This window comes from Carettochelys insculpta, chromosome 8, assembly GCF_033958435.1.
Source record: "Carettochelys insculpta isolate YL-2023 chromosome 8, ASM3395843v1, whole genome shotgun sequence".
In the NCBI taxonomy this organism is placed as follows: domain Eukaryota; kingdom Metazoa; phylum Chordata; order Testudines; family Carettochelyidae; genus Carettochelys; species Carettochelys insculpta.
The window spans coordinates 55108758-55132378 of NC_134144.1; the positions used below are offsets into that span (position 1 = coordinate 55108758).

General features: G+C 45.8%; 1 protein-coding gene across 1 annotated transcript in view; it reads left to right on the forward strand.

The window, feature by feature from the left end:
* The window catches only part of LRP1B (LDL receptor related protein 1B), a 1349009-nt gene that overhangs the window by 862342 nt on the left and 463046 nt on the right, over positions 1-23621 (forward strand). The window contains exons 22-23 of the mRNA XM_075000767.1: positions 13437-13637; positions 19241-19486. Coding sequence (XP_074856868.1) covers positions 13437-13637; positions 19241-19486 — 447 coding nt within the window. The remainder of the gene's footprint in view (positions 1-13436; positions 13638-19240; positions 19487-23621) is intronic.

Here is a 23621-nt window from a genome sequence, read left to right on the forward strand (position 1 = left end):
GCTTCCTAAGTAGCTAGATTCCAGTACATGGCTATACAGGAGGGAATTTAGAAGGGTGTTTGAGGTCTGACTCTACCACTAGTTCTAAGATACTATAAAGAATAATACATGCTTTCTGCCCAGTGGTGCACAGTAGACTCTTGCCAGGGAAAAGCACAGATACACACTCTTTGGCTTCTTTTTAGTCATGGTATAAATATCATGGCTTTCAAGATTACATAGGCCATAGGTGTATTAAGTAGATGAAAGTGTTGTGTGTAGAGTAATTTCAGGTTTTAAGGGGGGCAGGTGGTGGGGCTGAAAGCCACTCCAGGCACCAGGACAATGTGGGAGGAGGCCTTACTTACACCCCCAGAAGAAATGGGGTGGAAGCTGGAAGGGGCAGGGCTGAAGGCAATCAGCTTTTATGCACCCTCTCAAGCTGGCAGAGTGGCAGGGAGGCACAATGCTGTTCCAGCCCCTGTGAACTGCTACTTGCAGCAGTTCCAAGGGCTAAGACACCTCAGCCATCGTTGATGGGCTGGCCCAGGCACAATTTCACTTCTTGACCCACTTCTGTTTTTTGTGTGTGTGTGTGACAGAGAGAGTGAGAGAGAGAGAGAGAGAGACTAATCTCTCTGCTTTTCTCTGGGTGTGGTTGTGTGGCTAAGCTTCCCCCTTCCCTCTGGGGGTATGTGGCTCCGCTGGGGCTCTGTCCCACATTCCTTCAGGAGTTTGTGTGTGTATTTGTACACAAGACAAAGCTCATTCCACTCATGGATGAAAAATCTAAGAGGGAACAGTGTTCCATGCCTAAATCCCTCCTCACTCCCACCCACACCCCATCCCTCTGCCCTGAACCACTTGCATTTGACACAACACTTACACTTCTTATATGCACTGTTTTATCACAGTGCCCTCCCCTGCAAAGGGGTGGGGGTAGATTCTGATAGTACACTACCTAAGAAATGTGTTAATTTCACCCCGATTATAGAATATGAATTATTCCAATCCTAGCATTTTTCTAAGGATTTCAGAGTATAAACATCACCATCGTGACATTCACTGAAGTTTGAGACACTCTGCTACCTTCAGAAATATTATAAAGTAAACCACAGCTAAGATTACTTACCAGTTGGAAGAGAAGTATAGTGCAGAAGACAGCTATAAAAGAGCTAGCTATTTAGAGCAAGGATTTGTTGCTTCTACACAGTATCCAGTAACAAAGGTGTTCTAGGGAAAAGTCCTTAAAATTCATAACTGCATTTGCTGTTCTGATGAGGAATCAACATTGGAAAAAACAGGAACATTTCAAGTGTAATTTAAGCAATATTTGTGGTGTGACAGCATGTTGGTTTCTTGACAACGGGGAGAGACACCAACAGGTGGTCATTTAGCTCTGCTGCTCTTACAGGCAAGCATTCCTAGGTGATAGAGCAAAGAATAGCTAGCTCCAAGGAAAAGGGAGAAGAGAGAAGTAGCTTTTCAATCAGAGTGGCTGGAAGCAGGCAACGGCCGGGCAGGAAGCCTCAGGGAAATAACAGAGCCAGGGATGCATAAATAAAGTGTCCTACATACCTCAAGCTCCTGGGAAGAGAGGAAGCAGGAGCCAATATCCCGCAGTATCAAGGTTCTTGGGGTCAGGGGGCTGCTGTCTCTTTACACCCCCAAATGATGATCTGGTATGTATCAGAGTAAATTGTTAAATGGAATTCTAGTTTACAGTTAATGATTTTGCTTGCCTTTCCCATCAGAGTAACTAAATGCAAATTTCTTAAAATAGAATAAGGAAATTAGATTGACAGTGGCACAGAATTGAAACCATAGCACATAAGGAAGCTATTAAGATCAGTGTGGACTGATTTAAATCAAGGTAATTTTAAATAATCAAGTTTTTCTGTTTCAACTTCAGTTACTTTAAAAAGGAAGATGTAGTCTTATTGGTTGATATCAATATTAAAATATGTTCTTTTGCAACTTATAGAGCCTTTAGACTACATTTGGTATTTAGAGGGTATTTATTATATCCATTTATTTTAAGAATACGGCTTATAGTTGAATCATGTTTGTCATTTATCTATTTAAATATGCTTACAATAAAAATAATATTGAGTATTTTCATCAGGATTAGCCCAATTAAAGAAGTAAGTCACTTTTATGGAATCCATTTCAAAGCTACTATTGTAAGTTATCTTAATTTTGGAGTACAGTATATTTTTAAAGCAAATGATAAAGCCAGAAATAGAAAATAGATATTTTAATTAACATTTTGGCTACGTCTACATGTGCCCCAAACTTCGAAATTGCCATGCAAATGGCCATTTCGAAGATTACTAATGAAGCGCTGAAATGCATATTCAGCGCTTCATTAGCATGCGGGCGGCAGCAGCGCTTCGAAATTGACGCGCCTTGCCGCCGTGTGGCGCGTCCAGACGGGGCTCCTTTTCGAAAGGAAGCCACCTACTTCGAAGTCCCATGGGAATAAGGGGACTTCGAAGTAGGTGGCTTCCTTTCGAAAAGGAGCCCCATCTGGACACGCTGCGCAGCGGCAAGGCGCATCAATTTCGAAGCGCTGCTGCCACCCGCATGCTAATGAAGCGCTGAATATGCATTTCAGCGCTTCATTAGTAAACTTCGAAATGGCCATTTGCATGGCCATTTCGAAGTTTGGGGCACGTGTAGACACGGCCTTTGAGATGCAGTCTTTGAGATCTATGTCAGTTTGACTTGAGTAGAGTCATTGTTTGTTCACATTGAACCCTGTTCAGGAGCATTTTCAACTTTGTATATATGCTGGGTTATATTTTTATCTGGAACTGCACCACAATGTTGAACAGGGATTCAGAATATGCAATTGCACTTGAATTTTCTTTGAAATGTATCTCTCTTTGGGTTTTTGAACTGTGTTTAGAAATCCATCCTTAAATGAATAAATGTACCTTAATAGCTCATTATAGCCGCGTCTACACGTGCACGCTACTTCGAAGTAGCGGCACCAACTTTGAAATAACGCCCGTCACAGCTACACGTGTTGGGCGCTATTTCGAAGTTAACATCAACGTTAGGCGGCGAGACGTAGAAGTCGCTAACCCCATGAGGGGATGGGAATAGCGCCCTACTTTGATGTTCAACGTCGAAGTAGGGAACACGTAGTCGTTGCACGTCCCGCAACATTGAAATTGCGGGGTCCTCCATGGCGGCCATCAGCTGAGGGGTTGAGAGATGCTCTCTCCAGCCCCTGAGCTCAATGGTGGCTGCGTGGAGCGGCCCCTTGAAGCTCCCCGCCCCCTGCCTTCCTGTGCAGGAAGCTGAGAGAGCGTGCAGGCAGCAGCAGTAACACGCGGCTAGCCTGCACGCTCCTCCGCAGCCACACACACCCCCACCCGCCGTGATGGCCGCCCGCCAGCACCCCCAGGGGACCCCCCCCCAAGGGGAGCCAGGGCTCACAGCCCAGCAGCCAGGCTGGGAAGCAGCAGCGGGGCCCCTCCTGGACGGAGGCCGAGCTTCGGGACCTGCTGGGGCTCTGGAGCGAGGAGGAGGTGCTCCAGGTAATGGGGAGCAAGAGGCGGAACGCGGATGCGTTTGCTCGGCTGGCCGAGGGCCTGGCTGCCCGGGGTCACCCTGCCCGCACTCCAGATCTTGTCCGGAGTAAAGTGAAGGAGCTGCGGCAGGGTTACGCCCAGGCTTGGGATGCGACCAGCCGATCTGGGGCTGCCCCCATCACTTGCCCCTTTTACAGGGAGCTCAGGGCCCTCCTGGGCCCCCGGCACACCTCCTCCCTTCTGGCCACTCTTGATACCTCGGCCAAGGAGCCCCAGCAGGCCCCGGAGGCGAAGTCCGCCCCGGAGGCAAGCCCCGCACCCCAGGGGCTCCCCCAGGAGCCCACCCCCAGGGCACCAGAGGAGGAGGAGGAGGAGAGAGACTCCTCCTCCAGTGACGCCGGCCTCCACATCATCCTCCCATCCAGGAGCTCCAGCCGGGTGTCTGCCCCCTGGGTGTCCCCCGACCGTGGGAGTGGACCGTCAGGTATGTACCCACCCCTGGTGCACACCCCCGGGGTTGAGGGGCGGGGGTAAGAGATATGGCCAGGGCCCTCCACATGCCCAGATGACCATGGCCCCAAGGACAGCAGTGCCATGTCCCTCAGAAGAGTGCATCAGCCCCTGACCCCCGCAGCACGACAGTGCCATGACCCATCCCCGGGGCTGGGGGGAGCGGAACCTCTAGGGTCCCCCGGGGGGAGGGGGTGGGACACCCAGCAGCAGCAGCAGCAGGATGTGATGGAGTGGGGGGGAGTGCAAATGCGAGACTCAGGCTAGATATGAGAAACAAGCTGAATAGCTCCCAGTGGCTAAGGATGATCCTGGGGCTACAACTGGCAGGTTACACCTCTGTCCTGAACAAAGAGGAGGGAGGAGCCGAGCTGGGTTTGAATCGGGGGCAGCAGTTAGAGGCTAGGGAAAGGGAGAGCTAGAAGGCAGCCAGCCTGAGGAGGGGGAAAGCTACACCCCAGAGGGGCACCCCTCGGGGTCTTCTCCCCAGGATGGGTTGGAAGGACCGTCTCTGACTGCTGTACTGTCGCTTCTGTGAGAAACTGGGCATCTGTTGCCTAATAAACCTTCTGTTGTACCTGCTGAGTGAGAGTCACTCCTGCCAGCGGACGGGGTGCAGTACAGGGGGACCCCAGCACCCCATCACAGCAGCATCTCCTGGGGACAGGGATGGGGAACCTGCAGCAGAGGGGTGGGGGGACAAGGGCCACGGCTCGGGGCCCACACTAACGGCTGTCTCCACTCTTCTTCTCCCCCTCCTGTGTTCCGCAGCTGCACCATCGGAAGGACCGGAGAGCGCCGGCGAGGCGTCAGTGGTCCCAAAAAGCCCTCCGGGGCCATCACTCCAGGCCAGCCCCTCGGCGGAGCACTGACCAGCCCCACGGCGGGGAAGACGGAAGACGCAGCACCACCAGCCGACGGCGACGGACCCCCAGCTGCTGGCCCTCCACCGTCGGCAGCTGGAGGTCGCTGAGCAGCGGCTGCGGGTGGAGGAATGCCGCCTCCACCTGCAGGAGCGGACACTGGCCTGGCACCAGGAGGCATGGGGGGCCTGCATGCGGACCCTCAACCGCATCGCGGACTCCCTGGCCCCCCAGGCCGTGCCGGCCGCCGCTCTGCCCGCCCTGCCTGCTCCAGCCGCTGCGCCGTCTGCCGTCGCACCACCGCCGAGGGAGACCTGGGCCCATCTGACACTCGCCGGCTGTATCTCCAGGTCCGCCCGACCCTGAGCCAGCCCCCGCCAGGGCTGCGGCCGAGGCGGGGATCTCGGCCGCCCACCCCCAGCGCTGGACTGTAGGGACGTGGGGCCCAGGACGTGGCCCCCCCCGTGTATATATTCCCCCCAGTTTATTGTTGTTTTGTTGTAAATAGTTTGTATTTGTGACCCATTACTATGCTGATCCTTACCCCCCCATGTAAATAGTTCTCCCCTTCCTTGTCTTCCCCTTTCATGTTATCCCGATTTTTATAATGTATATATATTTATCAGTTAGATTTCCCCTGTACATAGTTTGTCTTGTTCATAATATTAATAATAATAAGAGTTCCAGTAAAGATGTTTGAGTTCACAAACAACTGTCTGCTTTTATTTTTACAATAAAAGTGGGGGGGGGTGCTCTTGGGTGCTCTGTGGTGTGGGCGTAGGGGCAGGGAGTGTTGTGGAGGATGGGGGGGTGCTGTGGGGGGCCTGCCAGCGTTCACCCTGCGGCCTCATCGAACTGGGCCCGCAGGGCATCCCGGACCCGGGTCCCTTCGGGGTCCACCTGGCGACTGGGGGCAGCGGGTGGCTGCACATTGGCCTTGCCAGCCTCCACAGCCCAGCCGTGAAAGAAGGCCTCCCCCTTGCTCTCCACCAGGTTGTGTAGGGCGCTGCACACACCCACAATCTGGGGGATGTTGGTGGGGCCCGCATCAAGGCGGGTGAGGAGACACCTCCAGAGCCCTTTGAGGCAGCCAAATGTGCGCTCCACCACCTGGCGCGCGTGGTTCAGGCGCTGGTTGAAGTGCTCCTGTCTGGCAGACAGATGGGCCGTGTACAGGTGCATGAGCCAGGGCCGGAAGGGGTATGCCGCATCCGTGATGACGCAGAGGGGCATGGTGATGTCCCCCACAGGGATCTCCTGCTGGGGGATGTAGGTCCCCACCTCCAGCTGGCGGCACAGGCCTGAGTTCCGTAATAACTGGGCGTCGTGGGTGCTGCCAGGCCAGCCCACATAAATGTCCAGGAAACGGCCCCGGCTGTCCACCAAGGCCTGGAGGACCACTGAGTGGTAGTCCTTCCGGTTTATGTAGTGTCCTCCACTGTGTTCCGGGGCGTGGATGGGGATGTGAGTCCCATCCAGAGCCCCAAAGCAACTGAGGAAGCCTAGGGTGGCAAAGCCCGCGAGGGCGGCATCCAGGTCCCCAAGCCTCACGAGCCTGTGAAGGAGCAGGGTGTTGATGGCGCGGACGACCTGCAGGGGAAGCACATGGGAGATCACCAATGAGGGGTGTGCAGGGTGTGTGTGGCCCTCCCCTGCCAGAGCCCCCCTCCGCTCCCCTCCCCTGCCCCCGTGGGTCCTCTTATCTCCATGAGGACAGCCCCGACGATGGCCTTGCTGACGCCAAACTGCTGGCCCACGGATCGGTAGCTGTCTGGAGTGGCCAGCTTCCAGACAGCGATGCCGACACATTTCTTGACGCTGAGGGCACGCCGCATGGCAGTGTCCTGGTGCCTCAGTGTGGGGGTGAGCCACTGGCATAGCTCCAGAAATGTCTGCCAGCTCATCTGAAAGTTCTGGAGCCAGCGGTCGTCGTCCCACTGTCCAATCACCAGCCGCTCCCACCAGTTGGTGCTGGTGGGGTAGCTCCACAGCCAGTGGCATGTGTGGCGGGGGGGGCAACGGGGTTCTGCAGGGTTGGGGGTTGAGTCCTCCTCCCCGGCGGGCAGCTCCTCCTCTGTGGCAAGGAGGTGCTCAGCTGCCTCCTGCATGGTATTGAGCAGGGCGAGCACTGCTTCTGCAGGGGTGGCTGTGTGGACCTCCGGCTGCTGCTGCTGGGGGTCCATGACTGCGTCGCTCGAGGTGTGCGTGCCTATAGCTCTTCAGACCGCGTGCTGTGCAGGCTGCATGTGTCTGGGAGGGGCACTTTAAGGGAGCGGCTAGCTTTTGCCCCGGAAGCGCTAGTCCGCCCTGTGACCCTGTCTGCAGCTGTTCCTGGCACCCTTATTTCGATGTGTGCTACTTTGGCGTGTAGACGTTCCCTCGCAGCGCCTATTTCGATGTGGTGCTGCGCAACGTCAACGTTGAATGTCGACGTTGCCAGCCCTGGAGGATGTGTAGACGTTATTCATCGAAATAGCCTATTTCAATGTCGCTACATCAAAATAAGCTACTTCGATGTAGCGTTCACATGTAGAGGTAGCTTATGTCTTCTCAAAAAATAATTAAAATTGATAACTATATTTTAATGAGTACAACTATATGAAATAAATAAAAACAGGGATTCTTATGATTAAAATAGGATATTTAATTAAAATAGAAAGAAATTAAGACTTGTCATGCCAGATCTAATAACTGGTCCATCAGATTCAGTTCCTGTCTCTAATAGTGTGAAATTTCCTAATCAGTTGTCCCACCATATGAATTTAGCCATTTGCACAGTGGTGTATGTGGGGTACGATTTGAGCAGTTTACATTATGAACAGGGGTGGTGGGGATGACAGAATTGCCATGCCCCTGGGAAGAGGCAGCATCTTGGGCAGAAGGGGTTGGGCTGGGCTTCCGCCTCCCCAACTAGCACTTTAGTGCTGTCCAGAAATCATCACCCAGGGCTCTGAGGGCAATTTAAAGGGTCTGGGTTCTGGCTGCTCTAATAGCAGCCATGGTGACTAGAAGCCCTATGCCCTTTTGAATCACTGGGCCCTGGTGCATTTACCCACTTCCCTTCCATTCATCCATCACCAGGCATAATTATGGATCATGATATTTGAATGTGTCCACTTTGGCATGTGTAACTGTTTCAGAGTGGTGGTTTCAGTCCTGGGAACAAGATCAAGTCTGTTGTTACTGGTCATGCAGGCATATACCCTTTTAAATAACCAGTAGAGCTTTTGCCCTAAAACACAAATATCCCATTTAAAAGTTCTGTTGTTTTCGGTGGATGTTTCCCCATCAGTTTTCTCCTTAATTAATTACTTGTTGACTTTCACTCTGAGAAAGAAATTGCTTTTGTGGCATATGCTTCCCTAACTTTCCTGGGTAGTCCATTTATTTCAAATGTAAACTTTGTTAGTCTTTCATATATCATTTAGGATTGTGTGTACTCAGCTTTTCTGAGGCCATATGAGGAGGAACAAATGTGAAATTAAAATCTTAGAAGTTCCCTTTTGTTCCCATATACAAACACTGCCCTGCTAGAACTCCATGTTTTGTCCTTGTTGGTGGGTGTGGAAGAACAGCTGTCCAGGATTTCTTATTCCATCGAAAACCCATGGTATTGGAGATCTCTGCAGGTGTTGATTCTGACAGTTTCAATTTTACTTTTTGCTCTGTCCGTTGCCTTGGAGAGTCAGCTATGGAATTAATTGCTCTGTCTTTCTGGACGGAGCCATGTTTCCAAACCATTGGAGAGCCAAGTGTGGAAAGATGGAGAGGCCAGTCCTTTGTGCAGATGTCTTAAAATTTGTGGGTTTTTCTGACTGTGTTGGTGCAACTGATGATGATGGTGAGGGAGGCTGATCACAGTCATATTACAAGGGTATCACTTGCAATATTGTGGTATTATTGAACACAGAATCCTCTATGTTTTACACATAGGCAACCTTAATTCTGGCATTCCCCAACTTGCAGTCATAATATATGTGAGACATGTTTGTGTGTAACAACCTTTAAATAACAATACTTTCTCTCTCTTCCCCCACCCTTCTTGAAATGAAGTAGTTTAAAATGAATATAAGACTTGACTATATTGAAGCAAACAAACACAACAAGCCCATGAAGTTATTGATAAAGCCTGCTCCTGAAGAACTCGGGAGGAGAAATAGTTCCTTATTTCAATAGGAGCCTGTAGTGTAAAGTGGGAGGACATAGGTGTCTTTGGCAAGAAAAGTTGTGGCAGCAGCATATTGCATATGATTATTCTAATAAGGTACTTTTCATGCAAGAAAACTGTCATCTTGCAGTTCAGTAGAAAATACAAGAAAAGGCTTTCTATGCTCTGCATATTGGTAGACTGAACAATATGTAAATGTTAAGTGTCTGTTTAGGATTCTTAATTTTCTTAGATAATCAAAACTACCAGAGAATGCATTTGGAGCAAGCTTTCCCACAGTCCTAGACCTATTATTTGAGAACTATTTTAATGAATACATTGCAGACAGTACCTCTATCTTCGTTTGTATAAGAGCTATGGGAAACAATACATATATTCATATGAATTGAAGCAGCTCTTATGCAAAAAAAAGACATCTGGAACATAAAAGCGTTTCATTGAAGCATGATAATTTTAAATAATGACATCAACATAGGCAAAAAATACTTCATTATGCACCTCATTTAAATCTGGACCAAATTAGTTTGTTCACACATGTATACTCTTTTATTTGATAAAATACTTCAAACCTATCATAAGTGAAGAGGAATCCTGGATTATAGAATATCTTTTAATTAACATGAAAACAAGTCAAGTAAACAGGTTTGTTCTGTAAGCATCTGCATGTATAAAGAAGATTGAAGTAAAGGTTAGAGGCTGTACTGGAATCAACATAAATTTACCTTGAGACATGGTCAGTTTGCAGGGCACAAACATTTTCCATTGTTTTCTTTGTTGATGCTGACTTTGTGATGGCATACATTCACACAGAGTACTGTACTGTAAGTTGATGGGCTGATGATAAGCTAAGACAGGTAAAATGCCCAAACTGCAGTTCAATCCAAAGTCCTTTACCCCAGTCCAGATTTCTTATCATGAAAGGATTTAAAATGTAGAAATCACTTGATTCCAGCCATCAAAGGCCATTCTATATTTCAGTAAACTGGGAGGAGAGGATATGCCCTTCTCTCTGGATAAACTTTACTGATTATTGTGTGGGCCTCCTGCCATGCCGTCAGGGAGATTTTCTCAAACCTTGTCTTCCTGAGAGTGAGCCAAGAATGTTTCTTTTCATAGCTTCCAACATGTAGTCCCGTGATACTCAGTCAGCTGACCCATTTCTGAAGACTATAACTCTGAACAGTGAGACTTCTTAAAGGAGCTCTTTCCTTGTAACAGATGTGCTGGATGGATTGCTATTGCTGACCAGTGTTCTGTTACACTTATGTTGGTAAACCTTTTTACTATTAAAATATTTTATCTTAAAATACTAAATGGTAATGAGAAGCATTTAAAGTATTTGGGGTCAGAGTGGGATGCACCCGCTTCTCTCCTTCATCACTGGGCTCAATGTCAGGATGGAGGGGTGAGCAAATGGGCCCAGTGTTTCAAAGGGGCCCAGAGCTCTAGGCCCATTTGATGTGTCGACAACACTGCTTTGCCACTCTGCAAGGTGTGTTGTGGGCGGAAGTGTCACTGACTGGGCCCTGTTCCTTCCAGTGTTGGCCCCACCCCTTCCTGGGCATGGAGCCAGGGCCCCCTTCAACCGTGCCCCATGGCACACAGTAGCTGTTGGCTTCATTGTCAGTCACCTCTGGAAGTCCTCCTTCAGGAGTAATACATGTACTGTAATGGGGCTAGTGAAAGAGCAGTTTCCTGTCACAAAGCAGGAGGAAGCTGGGATGGTGTAATTCTTTCAATAAAGAAAATTCTAAAACAAATTACCAGCATAATACTGGTCTGACTAGCATAGACTCTTTTAACAGGAGATTGATATGTGCAGTTGTTATGCTGAAGACAGTGCCATCAGAGCTTGATGACATTTGTCAGGTGGTGGGAATAATTGTGGGGAATGTGTTTTGGGATACATTTATATAGATATGGGGGTTTAGCCCAAGTGACTCCACTTCCATATCTGTATACTTCTGAAAAGTTGCAAATGATATCTCTATCTATAGATAATGCAGCAGTTGTGAATTTTCAACATAGCTTTGTAGCATAAAGTGGAGTAAAGTTTTCCTTTATAGTTATTTCAAATGAAGGAAATGAGTTATTGTCTGTTCAACCGGAAAACATTTTGAAAGTGATTCATCAGCTAGAAATGTGACATTTTGTTACCATTATTTTTATTTGAAGGTAGTTTTAGAAATTGAGGGTTTGGCTCTGGCAACTACGGTCTCCTCTTCACCAGTTATCTCTGCTTGCCTCAGGCTATGTCTACACTATGAGATAAATTCAAATTTATTAAAATTGATTTCATAATGTCATTTTTTTCTAAATTTGATTTTGAGTATCCTCACTTCCCACAGGCTCTCAACAAATTTGACACATTGCTTCCACACTGAAACCACCAAACATTGACTGTTGCAGCAGTGCATTATGGGAATCTATCCCACAGTTCCCTCAGACCCGCATTCTGAGCCAGGAGCAGCTGCACTCTCAGTTTACTGAGCAGCTTGGGGGTTCCAGGAAACTGACAGTGCAGCAGCCCTGGTCAATTTCCTGGCTCTTGCTAGTACAGTAAACCCTCCATTTACTGGACCAATAGGGCTGTCTGTTCTTCCCCATAGTCTCTTAAATGTAAGGATTTACTCCACACTCCCAGCAGGCTGCCCCAGTCCCAGTCCAACCTTAACTTCCCCCTGAAAAAACAACTACCCCAAAAAACAACCCAAAGCACTTCCGCCCCACCCCACCCCTAAAAACCCTATCCAAAAAAACCCCAAATCCCTGCTACTCACAGGCTCTGATGGAAAAGCTGCTGGAACCTGCTGGCTCAGGGCATCTGGTCACAGGTGGCCAAGGGTGCCTGCAGGGTGGGATCCTGCCCATGGGCATCTGGCCCCATGCGACTCAAACCGCCTGGTGGCAGAATGCCTGGCCCTGCATGCAGCTCCAGCAGTCTGGCAGTGGGGTGCCTAGCCCTGCATGCAGCTTCAGCAGCGTGGCAGCAATGTGCCTGGCCCTACACGCAAGGCTTGAGCAGCCCAGTGGTGGGATGCCTGGCCCCATGCAAGGCTCGAGCAGTCCAGTGGTGGGATGCCTGGCCCCACACAAGGCTCAAGCAGCCCAGCCACGGAGTGCCTGGCCCTGCGTGTGGCTTGAGCAGCCCAGCAGCTGGGTGCCTGGCCCCATGCAAGGCTCAAGCAGCCTCCTGTGCAGTCCTGGTGGTGGGGTGCCTGGTCCCATAGGGTCCAGCAGCCCAAATATGGGGTGCCTGGCCCCTTGTGTGGCTCGAGTAGCCCAGTGGCAGGGTACCTGACCCTGTGTGTGGCTCGAGTAGCCTGGCAGCGGCATGCCTGGCTCTGTGTGCAGCTTGAGCAGCCCAGCGGCAGGGTGCCTGGTCCCGCACAGCTCAAGCTGCTTGGCTGCAAGGTGCCTGGCCCTGACTACAGGAGTGCAGCAGCCTGGTTCTTTCTGTTCTCATTAACAGTGATGAGCAACTTTTATCCTGTAGCCAAGGCACTTGTAGTAGACAGATGTACTCTATAACATTTTTATTTTTTAAAATTAATCTTCTAGCTAATTTTTCACACTATTACCATTTGGTACCATTTTCCCCATCATCTCAGGGCATCCAGTTATTCAACAGTCACTAACTTATGTCATCTTGTTTTTATCCCTCATACCTAAAATAGCTAAGCTAGAGTGACGGTCCTCACAGTTCAGGTCTTCTGTTTCAGCACTTCTTACTTATATACCTATCAAATGTTTAGTTTAAATACTGATCAGATTTATACTTCTATAGTCCTACAAAACTCCATTTAACAGTGATTATGGGTATATCATGACATGTTAGTTAATCATTACATCGCACAGTAAATGAATAATAAACTAAAATAATTTCCTACAAATTAAAATATGATTACTGCTTTGGCATTATACAGGAACATATTATATATACTTGTTTTTGTTGTTGTTTGTGGTAGCGCCTAGCTCAAGAATGTGACATAAATTGGAACCTTGTGCTTACTAAGGGTGGGATGCAAGTGGAGAGAAAAGGAAATGGGGAAGAAAGCAGGAGAAAGAGAAACACTGAAAGAATTCTGGCAACTGTAATTCAATATATTTTGCTTCGGTTCTTAGTATGCACAGCTGCCTTCAGGCAATTTTATTGTACATAGAACCTATTAGTTTTGGCATTAGTCAAGAAATTATGGCTGTCTATTTCAGTGCAGATAACTTAAAACAAAAGGCTATGTTTGTTTACATCCTTTAAAAGAGAGACTATGAGACTAAAATATAATACAACAATGGCTTTCCCTGTAATGTTACCAGAGGTTTTCCTCCATTTACTTTTAGTCTGATTTCTTGTGTTTGTCTCTTTTCTCCAAGGGAGATGCATTAGCAAATCATGGCTATGTGATGGAGATATTGATTGTGACGATCAGTCTGATGAGGATAATTGTGAGAGCTATATGTGTGGACCACCAAAATACCCTTGTGCTAATGATACCTCCATCTGCCTACAGCCTGAGAAGCTCTGTAATGGGAGAAGAGATTGTACTGATGGATCTGATGAAGGCGATCTTTGCGGTATTTCATTTTTAGGCACACTCATATCTATAAAAAATTGAAAATTATTTTGTTTCTCTGGTATGAATTGATGTTTTCCATTCCCATCTTCCTAATGTAAATAATTCTAATATTGTTGGAATATTTAAATTTTCTCACTAATAGTTTGTGCATTTTATTATAATATTCATGTTGCACTTGAAATTTTATAAAACCTCTCAAAATAATGCATCATGAACAACATAGGTACTCTAAGAAACCATCTTGTAACCTCTTAAAATAGCCATTACACCATATATGCTTGTAGCCACAAGCAGTTAGAAAGACCTCTTACATATATAAGATCACATGTACTTAAGTATCGGAGGGGTAGCCGTGTTAATCTGGATCTGTAACAGCAACGAAGGGTCCTGTGGCACCTTATAGACTAACAGAAAAGCTTTGAGCATGAGCTTTTGTGAGCACAGACTCACTTCATCAGATGCTGGTCTTGGAAATCTGCAGGGCCAGGTATAAATAAGCCAGAGCAAGGGTGGGGATAACAAAGTTAGCTCAGTCAGCAAGGGTGAGGCTTACTACCAGCAGTTGATCTGGAGGTGTGAACACCAAGGGAGGGGAAGCTGCTTTTGTATTTAGCCAGCCTTTCACAGTTTTTGTTTAAGCCTGAGCTGAGGGTGTTGAATTTGCAGATGAATTGTAGCTCAGAAATTTCTCTTTGGAGTCTGGTCCTGCAATTTTTTTGCTGTAGGATAGCTACTTTTAAGTCTGCTACTGTGTGGCCTGGGAGATTGAAGTGCTCTCCTACGGGTTTTTGTATATTGCCATTTCTGATATCTGATTTGTGTGCGTTTATTATTTTATGTAGAGACTGTCCAGTTTGTCCAATGTATATAGCAGAGGGGCATTGCTGGCACATGATGGCATAAATTCTATTGGTAGATGTGCAGCTGAATGAACCCACGATGGTGTGGCTGATCTGGTTAGGTCGGGTAATGGTGTTTCTGGTGTAGGTATGTGGGCAGAGCTGGCAACAAGGTTTGTTGCATGGATGGGTCCCTGAGTTAGAGTGACTGTGGTGTGGTGTATGGTTGCTGGTTAGGATTTGCTTCAGGTTGGCAGGTTGTCTGTGTGCAAGGACTGGTATGCCTCCCAAGGCCTGTGAAAGTGGGGGATCATTGTCCAGGATGGGTTGTAAATCCCTGATGATGCGCTGTAGAGGTTTTAGCTGAGGACTGTAGGTGACAGCTAGTGGTGTTCTGTTGGTTTCTCTCTTGGGCTTGTCCTGTAGTAAAAGGCTTAGTGGCACACGTCTGGCTCTGTTGATCTGTTTTTTTCACTTCCTCAGGTGGGTATTGCAGTTTCAAGAATGCTTGGTAGAGATTCTGTAGGTGTTTGTCTCTGTCGGAGGGGTTGGAGCAAATGTGGTTATATCTTAGCGCTTGGCTGCAGACAATGGACCGTGTGGTGTGTCTGGGATGGAAGCTGGAGACATGAAGGTAGGTGTAACGGTCAGCGGGTTTACGGTACAGGGTGGCATTGATGTGGCCATCGTGTATTAGCACCATGGTGTCCAGGAAGTGGATCTCCTGTGTGGACTCTCCTGGACACCATGGTGCTAACACAGAGTAGCAGACTTAAAAGTAGCTATCCTACAGCAAAAAAATTGCAGGACCAGACTCCAAAGAGAAATTTCTGAGCTACAATTCATCTGCAAATTCAGGTCCTAGTTCTCCATCCTACGGCAGCATCGTCTGCGAACATCCTACAATGTACAGCAGCATCGTCTGTGAACAGTTAGTTAGTGCTCTGTTCAAACTGCTCCACAAGATAGGCTGTCCTCCATGGTTACTCAAGATGATCCAGTCGTTCCACGAAGACATGAGAGGAACCATCCAATATGACGGCGCATTATCAGATGCTTTCAGAATCAGGAGCGGCGTCAAACAAGGATGCGTGCTTGTTCCGACATTGTTCGGGATCTTCTTTGCACTCCTCCTGAAGCATGCCTTTGGATCTTCAACAGAGGGCATCTTGCTGCACACAAGATCTGATGGGAAACTGTTTAATCTTGCAAGGCTGAAAGCTAAGTCTAAGGTGCGGGAAGTCCTCATCAGAGACATGCTGTTCGCAGACGATGCGGCTGTAGTGTCTCACACAGAAGACCAGCTCCAAAAACTGCTGGATCAGTTCTCCAAAGTGTGCAAGGACTTTGGGCTTACCATCAGCCTAAAGAAGACAAACGTACTCGGTCAGGATGTTGCTGAATCCCCATCAATCATCACTGACAACTATACGTTAGAGGTCATCCACGAGTTCGTTTACCTTGGGTCCACCATCACTGACACCCTGTCATTGGACACTGAGCTAAATAGGAGGATCGGAAACGCGGCCACAACTCTGTCCGGACTCAGCAAGAGAGCGTGGAATAACAACAAGCTGTACACTCACACCACAATGCAAGTCTACAGAGCCTGCATCCTCAGCACCCTCCTTTATGGCAGCGAGACTTGGACCCTGTATGTCCACCAGGAAAAGAGGCTGAACGTCTTCCACTTGCGCTGCCTCAGGCGCATCCTTGGAATATCATGGAAGGACAGAGTGAACAACACCGCCGTCCTCGAGCAAGCTGGAATCCCAACCCTGCACACCCTCCTCAGGCAGCATCGGCTCCGCTGGCTTGGCCATGTCCACAGGATGAATGATGGAAGGATTCCAAAAGACGTCCTGTATGGTGAGCTAGCCTCTGGCAAAAGACCTCCTGGACGCCCCCAGGTGCGCTACAAAGATGTCTGCAAGAGAGACCTCAGAGAGGTAGACATCGAGCTGGACAACTGGGAAGAACTAGCAGACAACCGCAGCAGATAGAGGCAGGGGTTACACAAGGGCCTTCAGAAAGGCGAGATGAGGATCAGACAGCTAACAGAGGAGAAGCGAGTGCACAGGAAGCACACTAAGGACTTGCCAGACACCCACCACATCTGCAAGAGATGCAGCAAGGACTGTCCCTCTTGTGTGGGTCTTCATAGTCACAGTAGATGCTGTAAATGAAGTCCTCAATTGAAACTATAAAAGGCGCGATCCATAGTCTATGCAGACTGAAGGATGCCTACTAATACCCACCTGAGGAAGTGAAAAAACAGATCAACAGAGCCAGATGTGTGCCACATAGCCTTTTACTACAGGACAAGCCCAAGAGAGAAACCAACAGAACACCACTAGCCATCACCTACAGTCCTCAGCTAAAACCTCTACAGCGCATCATCAAGGATATACAACCCATCCTGGACAATGATCCCACACTTTCACAGGCCTTGGGAGGCAGACCAGTCCTTGCCAACAGACAACCTGCCAACCTGAAGCAAATCCTAATCAGCAACCATGCACCACACCACAGTCACTCTAACTCAGGGACCCATCCATGCAACAAACCTTGTTGCCAGCTCTGCCCACATATCTACACCAGAAACACCATTACCCAACCTAACCAGATCAGCCACACCATCGTGGGTTCATTCAGCTGCACATCTACCAATAGAATTTATGCCATCATGTGCCAGCAATGCCCCTCTGCTATATACATTGGACAAACTGGACAGTCTCTACATAAAATAATAAACGCACACAAATCAGATATCAGAAATGGCAATATACAAAAACCCGTAGGAGAGCACTTCAATCTCCCAGGCTACACAGTAGCAGACTTAAAAGTAGCTATCCTACAGCAAAAAAATTGCAGGACCAGACTCCAAAGAGAAATTTCTGAGCTACAATTCATCTGCAAATTCAACACCCTCAGCTCAGGCTTAAACAAAAACTGTGAAAGGCTGGCTAAATACAAAAGCAGCTTCCCCTCCCTTGGTGTTCACACCTCCAGATCAACTGCTGGTAGTAAGCCTCACCCTTGCTGACTGAGCTAACCTTGTTATCCCCACCCTTGCTCTGGCTTATTTATACCTGGCCCTGCAGATTTCCAAGACCAGCATCTGATGAAGTGAGTCTGTGCTCACAAAAGCTCATGCTCAAAACTTTTCTGTTAGTCTTTAAGGTGCCACAGGACCCTTCATTGCTGTTGCATGTACGTAAGTGTGTCTATGATACTTATAGGACAGGCAAAACTAGCTCCTTAACCTTTTTCAGTGTTTAATTTCACAGCATAGGAACAGGCCTTTATTGAAAAGAATATTGCTGAGCCAAATAGCCTTTAATTACTTTAACAAGTAAAATAGAGAACTAGGACCTGAATTTCCTTGCACACTGGCTTCTTTGGCAGCACTATAGTCACTCCAAGGTTTCACAAATGTAAGTGAGAACAGACCCAGAATTAGTTGGAATAAAGCATATCTTGAGCATACTAATCCCAGAGACCATCCATGCATAGGTTTAAAAAATACAAGAAATATCTAGACACAGAAGACTTGGGGAACAGATGTAACTAGGCTTTGAAGACTCGGATTGCTGAAAGTAGTATATGCTCAGGCCTGTCTACATTTACCTCTATGGTCAGTCTACTTCAGCTACGCAAATTGCATAGCTGAAGTCAATATACTTACCATGGTGTCTTCCACACAATAAGGTCAATGGGGGCTGCTCTCCTGTCGTTGCTGGGTACTCTCCTCATTTTGCTGGAGTACCAACATCAATAACAGCAAGTTCAGAGATCAATTTATTGCATCTTCAGTGACATGATAAATGGATGCCCAGTGAATCACTCCCTGTTTGGTCAATCTCTGGTGTAGTGAAGACGTACCATAAGGCACAGAGCCAAGAATGCTGAGGCACCAAAAAGTGCGCTTGAAACTGTAACGGAGGTTCGTGGGCCCTGGGTAGGAACAGACCTTTACAGAAAAGGATATCACTGAGCTAAGTAGCTTTTTGTTAACTAAACAAAATTGAAACGTGTGAAGATGTGAAGTACAGTGTTACAACACCAATACACACCTTAACTTTGTCCAGGAATAAAATCATGAAATAGCAATGCAATTATGCTTAATGCATTTTAAATGTCTGTGTATTTCCTGATTAGGTTCCAAACAGTAGTGTTTTTTTCTCCCTCCTTTCCTCATGATGTCACTGCCAGGCAGGATTCAGATTCTGAATGTTTGTTTAGGGCAGAATTACAATATCCCTGTAATGTATTTTACTCTGAAATATGCTTTCAACCTTAACTCCCATCTTAATATATCTTTTTCCCTGGAAAATCCAGAGTTAATTTTTTTTTTCAAATTGTTAAAAATATATGTGCATAGTAAACCAGAATTCCAAAAAATGCTAACCTTAAATAAATGTGAAAAGAAGTATACCATTCAGCAAATACAAAGTGTACTGAATATATGAATAGTAAAACACCTTAGGTGATCTGTACAAAATTATATGTATTGTAATTTTACAATGTTAAACACTTGGTAGTCTATAACACTAATGCAACCTCAAGTACGTTCAAATTGAATGCACTACTTTTCTACATAATAATTCCAGGCAAATGTGAGTTCAGCCAGATTTAAATTCAGTTTGTGATTACTAGAGATTTTTTAATTTCTTTTATTCACCTAAAGCTTTTAAGAAGTTTAACAAAAGACGGACAATATAATTTGCACTTCTTAATTTTCCCTTTCCTGTTATTTCAGATGAATGTTCACTTAACAATGGTGGATGTAGCCATCAGTGTTCTGTAGTTCCTGGAAGAAGAATTGTGTGTTCCTGCCCACCAGGACTTTATTTAGATCCTGACAACAAAACATGTGAAATTGTGGATTACTGTACCAAACATCTTAAGTGCAGTCAAGTGTGTGAGCAGCATAAGCACAGTGTAAAGTGCTCCTGTTACGAAGGCTGGAAGATCAGTAGTGATGGTGAAAGTTGCACTAGTATTGGTAAGCCAAGAGTCACAGCTTTTTCACTGTTGTAGGGTTCCAGTGATTAACTAAATGTCAGCCACTGGGATCTGAGATGTTTTGGTTAATGTTAGTTTCAAATAGTTTCTGAAAGAGGCTTACTTGAAAGTTGTTTTTTTTTCCATATTTGGGATGTGATATGATGGACAGTTGAAAAATATTGGAGCTAATATTGAAGTGGGTTTAGTGAATGTAACTTTCACTGAACTGAGAGTAGTGGAGCTCAGACTGTGCAAAGTGGCCAGAATCTGGCCTATCTCCCAATATGGAAGTTCTCTCAGGTGGCATGAAGTAAGTTCCTATACATCAGCAAGGAGCAACCTAAGTGGTCCACAAGATTGTTGTGTGATTGTCTGCCAGGATAGGGTAATTTTGATAACTGCACTTAGATACACAGAATTTGCAGGGTGTGCCTATTGAATGGTAGCAGCCCTTTAATTAGATGCAGAGGGAGCACATGGTTCTCACAATGTGGTGTGCAATGATCATGCACCTCATTCACATGCCTTGCTTTAAATGCTTATCACTTTTGTAATACTGGTAGGAAAAACAACTATGCAGATGAAAACCAGGAGAATATGGTAAACCAATGCATGGGAAATGGTAAACAAAATGTGTCATTGGCCACATATTGAATCGCAGTGGGCTGGATGTGGCTCAAAGGCCACAGCTTGCCCATTGCTGCTATAGATTCTTTCACTCCTAATTTAACTCTATTGGAATGGACGACATTTGCACTTCACTGAGTTTTAGATAGCCAGAACTACTCTGACTTATGCTGGAGCAAAAGCCAGAGAAGACATATTTTGTGGATCAGGGATCTGTTATCAGTTCCCGCATCCACGGTACTTCCATTTGGACCTCAATAGCGGAAAGAGTCAGGACCATAACTTTTAATGGAGAGTGTCATCTCTTCCATGGAAATAGAATCATAATAACCATGTTTGTGTTATTTAGCATGTACACTAAAGTAGTCCTGGAGACCCACATCAAGATAAGGGCCATAGGTTGCCAGGTGTCGGACAGTCCCTGCTGTCAACTGAAGTAGCTTGGATATTAAATGAAAACTACTGAGATACCTAGAGCAATGATTCTCAGCCTTTCCAGACTATTTTATCTTTCCAGTATTCTGATTTAACTTGCATAGCAAAACTGTCCCCTCACTTATAAACTACTTGCTTACAAAATCAAACATGCAAATAAAAACGTCGCACCACACCTACTGATTTTTTTTTCATTTTTCTTTATAAAATAAATTGTCTGGAATATAAATTTTGTGTTTACATTTCAGAGTATAGTATATAGTGCTGTATAAGCAAGTATTTGTATGACATTTTTGTTTGTACTGCCATTAGTAGTGGGTTTTGTGTCGCTTGTTGTAAAAGTAAACAAATATCTAGATGACTTGATGTACCACCTGGAAGACTTCTGTGTATCCTCAAGGGTGCACATATCCATTGTTAAGAACTGCTGACCTAGAGCTGCCACATGCTAGCAGAGGATTGCTCCTTACTGATATTTTTTCTTAATAATTTTTCCCACTCTGATTTGCCATGCCTTGAACCATGATGCTTCACCAATTCTTCTGGGTGACTGCTTCACAGTTCATTAGATTTTAATATTAAGAAATTATTCCAGTTGCTCAGCCTTTTCTCAGATTCATGCCATGGACAATTTTTGAGGCAATGAGCTAGAAATGAAAGTTTGTGTATCACATTATCAGTCACCTGAGATAATTTCATTACTACCCAATTCACATATTTTGTAAATGGCCTATACTAAACCATCTAATCTGACCATAGTTGAGCTAATTCAAACATTTTATTGCATTTCTTTTACAGCTACGGTTCAGTCACAGTTTAGTTCTAATTAATATCACACCAAAGTGCAAATTACACCTTATCAAAATAATTGTGTTAGTTCGTTCTTCTAAAATAATGAATGAAGATTAAAAGTATACAGTAGAATCAAATCAAAGAATTTTTTGCACCTCTCTTTGGATTAGCAAATTCTCATTGAGTTTTCTTCAGATTCAGTAGAAGTTTGTTTGCTTACACTAAAGTATAATATGATTGAGCTTTTTGATATATTCTAGTTTATTCTCATTCCTGTCTCTTTGGTTTAGTCTATAGTAGGCAGGTAAGACAATTTCAGATATGCATTTCTAGTGACGGCAATTGTGTATCTAGAATCGATTTATCTATAATCGACTTATCTGGCTGTCCACACAGAGATTGACAGGCAAAACAATAAGTGAGGAATACAGGGGTTGACTGTCAATGTCAGATAGTTTGATTTCATGCATCTGTACCGTACATATGTAATCGAACTCCAGAAAATCGATGCAGAGCCAGTCGATGAGCTCCTTAGTATAGACAATCCCTTAGTTGACCAGTATTCTCTGGGTCATACTCTAAATTTCTGCTTCCTTTTCTAATAGATGCAGTTCATTGGTTTGACATTTCAAATCACACAAAAACCTCCTTGAGCTTCATCCACAATGGAATAAGCATTTTGAGGGATTAATTTTAATCTTTCCTCCCCAATTCACTGATCAGTTTAATGACATTTACTACCATTGTGTGAAATCAGGAATACATATTCTTTTTCAAAGAACATGCCTGTGAGTTTTCCATTTTAAGTGAAACTGACCCTTGCACTTGTAATTGGAAAATTTCAGTAACATTGCCTAGTTGTTTAGCACTTTCACTATTCTCATCTTTGCTGCTTCTGATGGCTACAGGGCAACACGCCACAATACCCCTTTAGTTACTTGTCTTCTGCCATTGGCTGGAAACAGCAATCAGCAGCACCTCTGACAATATCTTTAGCTTAAGTTTTAACTTTAGAGTATTAACTTTTAGAACTCAACTACTTAAATAGTTAACTACACTATCTCATATACATACACACGCACCCTACTCTAAGGGGAATGACTAGCTCCTTAGATAGGGCTGCCAACTAAATTGCTGGACTCTTGAGGGGCAGGGATTGCACTTAGCCCCTCTTTGGGCAAAACAGGCAAGGTTGAGAGCTATCCTTCCCTAGCCAGGCCTTCAGTGCTGCCAACTCCATGCCACCTGGGGCTCCAGAAATGATTCTAAGAACCCTGGGCTCCAGCCATTGTTATGGTAGCAGTGGTGGGAGTCAAGAGCTCTGGGCCCTTTTAAATAATTGGGATCTGGAACACACCTGTCCCTTTTTCTCCCTCACTATCTCTGTTTCTAGGTTTTAAACATTACCTTACTTTCTGGTTGTCAATCCTGCTTTCTAACAGACAATTATACTGTGTCAGCTGGTTCAGCTAGATGCATCCCACAAAAGTGCTCCCACATCCATAAATGAAAGAGTTGCTGTAATATTTTGAGGAGTTTCAGCTAAGCTGAGAGAGCCAACCCTGGGCAAACAGCTTAAAACCAGGCCACTTACGTCCCACGCTTGAGACCCCTTCTCAATAAGGTGAACCAAGTCAGCTACAAAAGTACCTCTGCATTAGGGTTATTTGGTGGCTGGTGGCTCCACTTGAGCTATTTTGCCTGCAAATAGCAGGGATTCCCTTGCTGCTTCTGGTAAAGAAACCCTAGCTCAATTATCTGTGTGGGAGAGGAAAGGAAGAGAGAGAGAGAGAGAGCCCCAAATCTCCTTTCCTTTATAGAAAATTGTCCTCCAAGCCACACACTTGGGGAGGGAAGTATGGCTCTGCAGCACAGTCCCAAAGCACAAGCCTCTACTCCATCATATGAACTCAATCTGGTGTTATGATGCCTTACTGAGTCTCTTTTTGTACTATTAGCAATGTGTTCACTTCTCCACCTCTCAGTGAATGCGGTCTTCCTCATCACAATCACATCCACCTAATGAGTAGGAGAACTGGGGTCTTTGTGGCACACCTTCCACACACAATGATTTTCAAAAATGAAGTTACTCTAAAACCCACATCCAAAATTCTTATCTAAAGTAGTTTCCTCATTCCATTTGAATAACCTACACTTCTCCATCAGTTTTCCCCTAACTCCATGACAGCAGATATGAAGTACCCTGGACATCCACAGGATGCTAACATTTTACACTGAGACAAAGAAGTCTTTCAGAATTTCCTTCTTTCCATCACATA